Genomic DNA, 11,406 nt, shown 5'->3' with positions numbered 1-11,406 from the left:
CAGTCTAAAATTGGACTACTAAGTCAAGTGTTTAAAACAGGAATCACCTCATCAATAATAATATTATTTATTAAAAAATATAGTTTGTAGTTTCTGTGCTTCTAATGCTACTTTCTCTCTTGCAAAACAGACTGAGACTGACTGTCATTCCTTAGATGCAAATCAACCATCACTCATTCCTTTTTCTGGCCTCTCCCAGCTTATCGGTGTGACTGCTGAATGAGGAAGCTGAAGAGCTCAAATGATGGCAGAGAGGCAGCCAGGCTATGTGACTGAATGATGATAGGTTGGTGGGGGGAGGGGGTACAAGGTGATTGTTTTCTCTCATGAGTATGGCCTGATAACTACAAACCAGTAAAACCAGCTGGCGCATTCTCGATAGGTTAACATCTTACTTTTGCAAGTTGTTTATGCAATTAGTGAAACATATTACATTTATCAGTATCCTACTTGTTGTGGGCCCAAAAGATTGCTAATACTTTTATAAGACAATCAGCTATAAGCGCTAATTAAACATAAATTTCTATTAGGTATACTTTCTCTAAAATGCCAGAGACATTCCACTTAGGACATGTTTGTGTTTTAGTGTCTCGCTCTGTGGATCTTACTTGATGCCCCATCAGCAAATTAACATACTCACAATGGCAGTGGTGACAAGATAATGTTTGGCAGGTGTAATGTTTACCATGTTCAACCTCTTAGCTTAGCATGATCACTTAATTGAGCTTCTGGCTGTGTATTTGCCTACCCTAAGATATATTACATTTTAATAGTCATTTTTATTTAAAAAAAAAATTAACAAACAAGATTTAAAATTGCTAATTAACACAGAACTGCTGGTGGCTCGCGGGATCAGCCCTGTGCTAGATTTTCCTTCCCTTTGTATTTTCTCCTGTTCTGAAATTTGGAGTTTCTTGTACAGACAAGTGCTGCATGCTCTTGTCTGTGTGATCACTTAAAATATAAACACATCCATTCATTTATTGTGTTACAGTTACATTGTGTAAGTTTTAATTAATACAGTCTTTTGTCTATTGCCTAGAAGCTTATGTGGCAAAAATAACGTCAGCTGACATAGAGTACCACACAGGTGAAATTATCGCTGGTATGTGTTATTTTTGTCACTGCTATGAGTAAGTAGGGTGAGTGACTATTTTACAGGATAGCTACACACTGCAGTCTCTTAGGATTAAAAGAACCTAAACTTTCACTGTTTTATACATTCTCTGTAACTCTGGAGTACTTAACAAGACATTTAACATTTTAACAAACTGCAGTTTATATCATTCTTATTTCATATCCACACTTCAGTGTAATGCAATTCCACCCTAGGATAAACAAAGTATTCAGATTTGGATTTTGAAATGTATGTTTTTCTCATACCAACATCTAAGCAAACAAAAGGGGGGGGGGCAAAAAACAAACTGATGAAAGGATTATCTAGAAAAAGGAATTTTCAACTTATCACTGTGCTTTCACTGAGTTGCAACAAAATGTGGAATCACAAGTTTGACCTGAAAAGAGGTGAATGAACCCCTGCCCACTGGTCACCACACCCATGGTGATGGAGAGATTGCATAGAGGGGTGGGGGGGTTGAGCTGTCAACTGCATTCTTACCTTTCAGCGTATGCAAGGCCCATCCCACTTTGGCAACTATATAACCACAATGCCAAAGTTAGGCACTCAGCTGCAGATCAACTCCAGTTATCCTACTTGGTTCACATCAAGACCCTTCAACATGTCTATGAGGACAAGAAGCTTCAAGCAGAACACCATGAGTGTCTATGGTGGAGCAGGAGGTCGTGGAGTCCGTATCTCTTCATCCCAGATGAGCTGTGGAACACCAAGCTTGAATCTTGCTGATGGTCTCGACCTCCATGTTGGGGCCAATGAGAAGGCCACCATGCAGAACCTGAATGACCGTCTGGCGTCATACCTGGATAAGGTGCGCAAGCTGGAGAAGGAGAATGAGCACCTGGAGAACCTGATCCGGGAGTGGTACCAGAGCAGAAACGTGGTCTCCCGTGACTACTCGGGTTACTTCGCCACCATCGAGGATCTGAAGGAAAAGGTAAGAGAAAAGATACAGATAAGAGTCTGCCTGAGCAATTCCTGCTTGTCAATGTTCATTGTAAGTGTAACAGAAGAGGTATCTTTTGGTATCTAACTTTTCAGTTAGATGAGCTCATTCATCATTGTCAAAGACTTAGATACTGACCCATAAGTTAAGTTAAGTCCTGAATATTACAATGTTAATTACACAGAGAAGCAGCACAGGTGTAGAGAGGAACTCAAATGTTGTTACCTGAAGTAAGAGCTTGATTGTTTTCTGACTGTTTCCATGTGTTTTTGCCCACTCATAGATTTGTATTGCCTCCATGCTCAATGCCAAGACCATCCTGGACATTGACAATGCAAAACTGGCTGCTGATGATTTTAAAGTGAAGTGAGTGTGCCCTCTGTATGTTTATAACCCTTCTACATTCACATGTACACATGTCTGACTCACAGCTTCTGATTGTGATAACCTGCTGACTTGTCCATCTGCCATTTTGTGTGAAATTCACTCAGGTATGAAAGCGAGCTGGCCATGAGACTGGCAGTGGAAGCAGACATTGCTGGTCTGAGGAAGCTAACGGATGATCTTAACCTATTGAGGCTGGATCTGGAGAATCAGTATGAAACCCTGAAGGAAGACGTCATTATCCTCAAGAAAAACCACGAAGAGGCGAGTTTACTGAGAGGGCAACCTTATGAGATCACATCTGTTTTTCATTGCAAGCTTTTGTGGCTGGCTGTTCATAATTCACACATGACCCATGTTTTACCCCTGATAATACAGAGGAAATGCAATGTTAGGTTCATGCTTTTATAAACAGCTCTGCCACCTTCTCCTTTTCCCTTTGCTGCCCCTCTTCTCTCTGCACACTTCCATGTATTCTTCTCTTTCTCCATTACCTCATTGCTTCTGTTTGTTCAACACCCGCACCCACCACACACACATGAACACACATGCAGATTAAAGAGCCAAAAACACGCATGACTATCATAACAACAGGTAGATTATTTTGAGGATTTGTGATTTTTTTGTGAAATATTTTGTGAAATTTTATTGCCCTTTGACCTCTGCAGGATGTGGTTCTACTGAGGACTCAGATGGGTGGCCAGGTTAATGTATCCGTGGACGCTTCTCCCTCTCGAGACCTTAACGAGGCTATAGCAGAGATCAGGCAGCACTACGAGGGTGTGATTGCAAAGAACAGCAAAGAGCTCGAATTGTGGTATCAAAACAAGGTGAGAAGTGAAGTTATTATTATTATTATTATTATTTCCATGAAGTGATCTTTCAACTGGAGTGAAACATATTATGATGTTGTGTTTCTGCTCAGATTGCAGAAGTGGAGCAGGAAGTGCAAACACAAACTGAGGTTCTGGTCACAACACGAAGAGAGATTACAGAGCTGAGGAACACTCTCCAGAGACTGGAGATTGAACTGCAGGGCCATTTGACCATGGTAACACACATCAGTTTAATGTCACTGGAACTGATGTCATTTTATCTGTCCATTAAGTATGACGGGAATGTTTGCAGTATGTCACACAATTGCTGACTGCCTATTCACTGAACAATTTTCTTCTGAAACTCAAACAGAAAACATCTCTAGAGGGAACTCTGGCAGAGACCCAGGGACGCTATGCCATGAAGCTAACAAACCTTCAGAATATGGTCAAAAGCCTGGAGGATCAGCTTTCCCAGATCCACAGCAGTATCACCGACAACAAGCACAAATATGACATGTTGCTGGATCTCAAGACCAGGCTGGAGATGGAGATTGCAGAGTACAGGAGGCTGCTGGATGGGGAGGATGACAGGTAAGACCTAGTGAAGAGAAAGAGGCAGTGGAGAAAAATGAGAAAATATGATGAGAAAATCATGAGTCAGGGGAGAGAACATTAGAGACAGAGGGGGAAAAATCTACGTTTGTTGATTTTGTTGAAATTGTTTATGATATGAATGATTCAGACTAATGATTTCTCTCCCACCCCCCATCCGCACCAGCACTTATTGCAGCTCAAAAAAAGGCAAGAAAGGTTTTTTTTGTATCATTCGTATCATTTTTTTTTAATTGTCCAAATTATATCATAAATTTACATTAGATACAGTTTTAAGAAATGTCTTGAGAATTTATCATGTTTGTTTTTTCTCTTCTTTTCTTTAGTGGTCAAAAAGGTCATCACAGTGGTGGAGAAAATTGTGGATGGAAGGGTGGTGCAGACCAACGAGACTGTTGATAATCTGGGTCAATTTAGGGATGAATAGATAGAAGCTCGTGGAATATGGGATGAATGATCAAAAAATAAAGATCATGCAGTTGAATTAAAGTTTCATGTGTGGCGTCTACATAAATGTAAAATTATTATGTAGGTTTTCATCTCTTTTGTCACTTTATAGTAGATGTGCATGTGGCATTAGTCAGTGTGGTTTTATTTAACATATGTATGACATGAAAAACCAGAAATAACTGTCAATTTTGCAGCTTTAAGGTGAATTTAAGCCCCTTTTCTGTAGCCAATCTCCTTTCGTAACAATTTAAAGGGGTTGGTTTTATTAAGAAGCCACCCTTTTAAATTGTAATAATGCTTTAATTTAAGCAGACAGGCTTTGAGGTTATGACTGACAGCTGGGAAACTTTGACGTGGCTGTAGCTGTTAGCAGTCTGTTAAGCTTTGCCTCGGCAAATTTGAGTCACTCAAAGTCATGTATGTTGTGTTGGTGCCTGTTGAAGTATTTTAATGAAATTCCATCAATTTTCTCAACCACTTCTCCAATTCAGGGTTGTGGGGTAATGGGACTGGAACCCATCCCAGCTGTCAGGAGTGAAAAATGCAGTGAGAGAGACAGACATTTAGGCTTTAAAACAGGGGTTCACAAATCAGTGTCTTTTTACATTCAGTCTATGTTGACTACCAACATATTTTATCATAAATGTGGACAAAATAGGGTTTTATGTAATGTAAAGTCTTTTCTTGTTCCTTAAACCCCTGGTTAATCAAATTCAGTGAGTACCAAAAAACTGTAAGCTCAAACTAAACAACCTTTATACATATGAGACACTTCTTCTGACAAAAAATAAATTTATCTCTCCTGAAGACAAGTACAAGGAAAAAAATAACAAGCTGTTAAAATTAGTTTAGAGCAGGTACTAAACAAATTCTCAACCCCATCTCTACAAAGCTTGATTAATTCAATTCAATTTCAATTCAATTTTATTTATATAGCGCCAAATCACAACAAAAGTCGCCTCAAGGCTTTTTTTACTTCTTATAAACTTAGAAGTAAAATTGCAGAGTATAATAATAGTTTCTGCCTGGTGTAGGTACAGGGAGTGCCAGGAAAGAGTGGGTTAACCCTCTCAGGCTCAAATTAAACTTTTTGTTGCTAATGCACAACCAAGTCCTGCAGTGGTACTTCTGAGTAAAAAAAACTCATAAAATATGTATGTGGGGTAATCAGGTTGTTAGTTTTTAACTGTTGCAAATCGGCAACGCCTGCCTTGAGAGGGTTAATGATGGAGTGACATAATGATCGGTTTATAGTAAAGAGATTCAATGATAATAATAATGTTGTTTCTTCTGATTGCACAGACATTGTTTGCTTACACGCTTTAACAACTGTGTCTCTTTAGAGTTCACCTACCTGTGGATATACTAAGTTAGGTTTTTTGGGCATTTTGTCTCAGTGGACAACTTCTGCGATCGTGGCTCAAGAGTTGGGAGTTCGCCTTGTAATCGGAAGGTTGCCGGTTCGAGCCCCAGCTTGGACAGTCTCGGTCGTTGTGTCCTTGGGCAAGACACTTCACCCGTTGCCTACTGGTGGTGGTCAGAGGGCCCGGTGGCGCCAGTGTCTGGCAGCCTCGCCTCTGTCAGTGCGCCCCAGGGTGGCTGTGGCTACAATGTAGCTTGCCATCACCAGTGTGTGAATGTGTGTGTGAATGGGTGGATGACTGGATATGTAAAGCGCTTTGGGGTCCTTAGGGACTAGTAAGGCGCTATATAAATACAGGCCATTTACCATTTACCATTTCTGTTCAGAACCAAAAACATTTACCCCAGAGGTTGCTATATTAAAGACACATTTAAAAAAAAAAACATCACTTAGCTTATCAGTATCCTTACATTTTTAATGATCTTTCTAAAACCTAGACAAATGTCTTCTAGTGTTGATGCACACATTCCCTGCCCCCTAGTGGCAAAATGTTGGTTGATGCAGCTTTAATCACGTGTAATGAGACGGAGAAGTCTATCAGAATCCACATGGTGAACATTTTGCTCACATCACATATGTTAGGGGTGGGAAGATCCATTAATTTTAATGAACAAAAACTTGTTGATTCTTGATGTCATACACACGTTTTCCCTCATCACAGGTGAGGACGACTCAGAGTACAGACAGTGGACTCTGGACTTTGTGGACTGGTGTCAGCAGAACCACCTGCTGATCAACGCTGGGAAAACCAAGGAGTTGGTAGTGGATTTCTGGAGATGCAGACCCACCACACTGACACCGGTGAACATCCAGGGAGTGGACATTGAGATAGTGGACTCTTATAGAGATAGTGGGTGCTCACCTGAATAATAAGCTAGACTGGAGCCACAACACCGATGCTCTTTACAGGAAGGGTCATTGCAGACTCTACCTGCTGAGGCGGCTGAGGTCATTTGGAGTACAGGGAGCGCTTCTATGACTCTGTGGTGGCATCTGTCATATTTTACAGTGTTGTATGTTGGAGCAGCAGTTTATCTGCAGCTGAGAGGAAGAGGTTGGATAAACTCATTAGGAAGGCCAGCTCTGTTCTGGGATGCACCCTGGACCCTGTGCAGGTGGTGGGAGACAGAAGGACTCTGGCCAAAATAACATCTCTAATGGACAGAGTCTCCCACCCCATGCATGTAGATGTTGCTGAACTGCAGAGCTCCTTCAGTGACAGACTGCTGCATCCTAGATGCATGAAGGAGCGTTTCTGCAGGTCCTTCCTCCCTGCAGCTGTCAGACAGTACAATCAGAACTGCTCCCAACAATCATAGATGTTTACATCAGCGCTGTATCTTGCACTATTTTATAAACCGATTCACACTATAACCAGGGATTGCCTCTTATCTGTATTTAATTTTATTTAATTTAATAACAGTATGGTACTCAGTTTTTGGTAACCATTGTCCTTCATGCAAATATGTAAAAAATGTGTATGTTTCTGTTCTGTCTTGTGTACTGTTTGTTTGTATATGTGTCTTTCTGGCTGTTGTAACACCCAAATTTCCCCCTGTGGGACAATTAAAGGATTATTCTATTCTGTTCTATTCTATTCTATTCTATTCCAAATATGAAATAAAGTCTAAATGCTGACTGTAACGTGTTTTTAAATGTTTTTGTGTCATCGTGTACTCAACAGGTTCAGAAATGTTTTACTTTATTGCTCTCTTTCTAAAGACTATAAAACATCTTAGGCTCATGTGTCATAATGGAAATTTTGAAAAGAGGCACAGTCCTGAGTAATCATTACTTTTAGCTTTTCTATCTAGCAAGATGGCCTCAGGCTGCAACTTTATATTTGCTGTTATGTTTAATTTAATTCTCAGCCAAGTTTATATTGTCAAAATACTAATATTATCTTAGTATTCACCAATGTCATGAAATACCTTATGAAATATAAATATACCTTTTAAAAATACCTTCTTGGTTGATGAAAAACTGTGGGGCTGTCACTATCATGACATTTGAAATTAAGTAAACACAAATAAGACAAAATTCAAGTCAGCAAACTGAGAGCCTTTTATTGCATCACGTTAGTATTTGAAGGATGTAGTAGCGACTTAGATGTGGAATTTGTGTACTCCAGAAGTTGTGCTGTGTTTGCTGTTTGAGACAGTTTAGGTACGGGTGGTGTGGGTACTTGAGGACACCACCTTGCCATCGCTTACTTCCTCAGTGATCACGACCACTTTTTTAGTGGTGACGCTGGAAGATCCAGAGCTTTGGATGCTGTGAAAAGTACAGAGTTGGTGTTAAAATCAGTTTAAGATTTAAATTTGCAGAACTAGCTTATGGTGAAAGGGCTGAATTCTTCATTTTTCTTACCTGCCCTCTCCATCCAACAGCCTCCTATACTCTGCAATCTCCATTTCCAGGCGAGTTTTGATGTCGAGGAGCATCTTGTATTCTTGGCTCTGGCGATCAATATCAGCACGGAGCTGCATCAACTGTTCCTCCATGCCTGTCACTTGCATCTGGAGGCCTTGAAGCTTCATAGAATACCGCGCCTCTGTTTCAGCCAGAGAGTTTTCCAAACCTGCTTTCTATTGAAGAAAGGAAGGGGTAAAGAAAATCTGTCAAAAATCTGAAGCTGGGATTAGTGAATGAGTTCGAATAAAGCCAAATGATTTTATTTACCATGCTTAACTGTGACTGTAATTCAATCTCCAGGCCTTGCAATGTGCGACGGAGGTCAGTGATTTCTGTTTTGGATGTTTGCAGAATTTCTGTGTTCGCAGTCATCTCTTTGCTCAGCTCATCTGACTGCAACAGATATGAGACTCAATGCAAAGTTCATATATCACTAAATAACTTCGAACAACAATCTATGCATTGAAAATCAGATCTTCTTCAGTCTTACCTTTTGATCAAACCAAGCTTGAAGTTCTTTCTTTTTTTTGGCAGTTATAGATTCATATTGGTCACGGATCTCAGCCAAAACACTGTTCAGGTCTTGTTGTGGTGCTGCATCCACCTCCACATTGATCTGACCACTCATCTGGGTTCTCATTGCTGCCATTTCCTGGTGGACAAATGGTTCAGTATTTTAATTGAGTTGGTTGTATTGTACAGTTGAATAAATTTGTTCCATTTTTAATTTGTTTGAATGACTGTTCACTGTTTTCTACTGACCTCCTCGTGGTTTTTCTTAAGGAAAATGAGCTCCTCCTTGAGGCCTTCTATCTGCATCTCCAGGTCAGATCTGCATAGTGTCAGCTGATCCAATAGTCTCTTCAGCTCAGCAATATCTGCCTCTACTGATGTACGCATAGAAAGCTCGTTCTCATACCTGCAAGGCCACAAGTGATGAGATATTTCATCTCAACAGTTCTGTGTTTGTTTAGTGTAAATTAAAAATTCACAAGGTTCAACAGCATTTAACCACTACTATCCCTTACTTGGTTCTGAAGTCATCTGCTGCCAGTTTTGCATTCTCACAGGCCAGAAAGATGCCTCCATTGACAGAAATGGCATCCCGGATCTGTGTGATTATGAAATACCATTTTTTAAATAACTACTACATGTCTTTATATTTGTGCAAACATTAAAAACAACTGATTCTGACTTATATTTCAAAAGCAACTTCTTAAAGTTCATGCATTTCATAATAAATTAAAACGTGGTGTAGCATTCAGATTCACTACTCATGTGACATACCTTATCTCGCAGGTCAGCAATAGTGGCCTCATAAGCTGAGTAGTCACGGGCTGAAGGGGAGGTCTTATTTTCCAAGAACTGCCTGATCTTGAGCTCAAGTTCACCGTTGGCCTTCTCAAGCTTGCGCACTTTCTCCAAGTAGGAGGCCAGGCGGTCATTCAGGTTCTGCATGGTGGCCTTTTCATTGGCACCAACATTGATATCCCCGCCGCCAAAACCTGCACCACCACCAAAGGCTGCACCACCACCAAAGCCTGAACCGCCGCCAAAGGCTGCACCGCTACCAAAACCTCCACCACCACCTCCACTGGAAAAACCAAAACCACCACCACCACCAGAAACTGAAATTCTTGCTCCGTGTCCACCTGCACCACCGTGCACGCTTCTAGCATACATCCTTTGGACACTGCCTCCACCTCCACCTATGCCTGAACCTCCAAAGCGCCCAGAATAACTGCTATTGGATGTTGACAAAGACAGCATTGTGAAGGTTGCTCAGGTGGTCTGACTGCCTTGAACAGACGGAGATGGCTGAGATGCACAGCTCTGCTGCTGGACCCTTTTTATGCTGCAAAAAGCTGCTGCTGCCTTCAGTGTGGGTGGTGTCATGCAGGCACAAAGGGAGGAGCATTACCTAAAATGGGTGTTCAGCCCAAGTGTTCACACAGATATGCATTTTGTGCAATCATAAAAAGGAGAAAGTAGGATTAAGTATTTACTGCATTTGTAAGGTATCCAAATTTTACAACTGGCTTCAATTCATGCTGAATATTGTCATTATTTCATTCAATATTATTCTGTATTCCGTTGTTCGATATTATTGTGCATAAGGACACCAGTATCTTTATTACTGCAGAACGTTGTGTAAATTGTAAAACAGCCACACCCATCAACATGTGCCTCAAGTTAGTTATACAGTTAAAACTGTTCTGTCAGGTGATGGGACCTCATTAATTTTGTAGCATAATTTTTGAAAAAAAGAGCCAAACCAGGCAAGCCACACCTGTTTTGTTCCCAAGGTAATAAGCACTGCAAACACAAGTTGTTTTTTTTACTTGACTCTCAGCCAGCAGCACACTTATTCTCACACATCTTTTTTTCCCTCAATGTTACCTTAAAATATCATCTTTTATGTGTTTGTTCATTTTGCCCTGCAACAGCCTGCAGGTTTGCCTAGCAGAGTATTATAGATGTCAAAGAAGACTTAGCCTTATTCAAGATTTGGCACTGCACTGCTGGAAAGCTCACCAGAAATGTGCTTGCTTGTTATTGACTTTTCTTGGCATTGTACTTTGACGTGTGCATCATGCCTGAACAAGCTCTTGCTTGTTTGCTTCTTTCCATCTCTCCACACCAATTTTAAGTCATTTACAATACCCTGGGGGATTTTGCTCAAACAGTTCCACATCAGTCTGGTGCAAATGTTAGATTTACCATTTACCTACCATTTACCTATCTATTTGAAAAATTGCAAAGCATTTACCTTTTCTCTTTACTCTATAGTGTCTTTATATTCTTTTCTTCTTTTTTTCATTTTTAATGTAGAAAATGATTCTAACAATGCTTTTATTTTGTTTCTAGCCAGTAAAAAGTTTCCCTTTGCCTCACAGAAATGACTGCTGCAGAACTTGCACATACACAGTAGATTTAGCAATTACTACTTAGCAAAACCAGATGCTGCTAATCATTTGCAAGTTGCAAAGCTGTCTCTTGCATGTGCTAAACAGCTGTAAATTATATCTGAGATGCTGACTGGTTATTCATAACAGAGGATAATTTATGTGCACAGAGCATAACAAATAGTGCACTTGAATCACTTAGATGAAGTTCATCCCTTCATGTCATTTGCTAAATATATATTTTTGGATTTTCTGCTGATTAACATTTTAGAGTGTATAACATGCAAAAAGATTGGTCAGAAAAACAAATGTTAAAG

At 40.3% G+C, this 11,406-nt stretch overlaps 2 protein-coding genes across 3 annotated transcripts; one reads left to right on the top strand and one right to left on the bottom strand.

Annotated features, from left to right (window-relative positions):
- The first annotated feature begins 298 nt into the window (after positions 1 to 298).
- On the top strand, positions 299 to 7,412 carry krt98 (keratin 98). 2 transcript variants are annotated; one of them, XM_085277713.1, is made up of 8 exons: positions 299 to 2,072; positions 2,365 to 2,447; positions 2,573 to 2,729; positions 3,134 to 3,295; positions 3,391 to 3,516; positions 3,654 to 3,874; positions 4,062 to 4,084; positions 4,222 to 7,412. In XM_085277713.1, exons 1-8 carry the CDS (start codon positions 1,629 to 1,631, stop codon positions 4,320 to 4,322), a joined length of 1,317 nt encoding a protein of 438 aa, XP_085133839.1. In that variant the 5' UTR covers positions 299 to 1,628; the 3' UTR covers positions 4,323 to 7,412. The 2 variants fall into 2 exon arrangements, with proteins under 2 accessions (XP_085133839.1, XP_085133840.1); XM_085277714.1 differs by lacking the exon at positions 4,062 to 4,084 and having other exon boundaries at positions 6,430 to 7,412.
- A 396-nt stretch (positions 7,413 to 7,808) lies between these two features.
- Positions 7,809 to 10,015, bottom strand: LOC146573114 (keratin, type I cytoskeletal 50 kDa-like). The gene is made up of 7 exons (XM_085277711.1): positions 9,471 to 10,015; positions 9,212 to 9,294; positions 8,946 to 9,102; positions 8,674 to 8,835; positions 8,451 to 8,576; positions 8,139 to 8,356; positions 7,809 to 8,042 (listed from the first exon to the last, which is right to left on the bottom strand). Exons 1-7 carry the CDS (start codon positions 9,951 to 9,953, stop codon positions 7,931 to 7,933), a joined length of 1,341 nt encoding a protein of 446 aa, XP_085133837.1. The 5' UTR covers positions 9,954 to 10,015; the 3' UTR covers positions 7,809 to 7,930.
- Between the last annotated feature and the right edge of the window lie 1,391 nt (positions 10,016 to 11,406).

The sequence above is a fragment of the Mchenga conophoros genome, linkage group LG6 (assembly GCF_057382185.1).
Source record: "Mchenga conophoros isolate Kocher_MC1m ecotype Shallow Benthic linkage group LG6, M_conophoros_male_GT1.1, whole genome shotgun sequence".
Classification (NCBI taxonomy): Eukaryota; Metazoa; Chordata; class Actinopteri; order Cichliformes; family Cichlidae; genus Mchenga; species Mchenga conophoros.
This window is presented reverse-complemented; position numbering and strand designations above follow the sequence as displayed.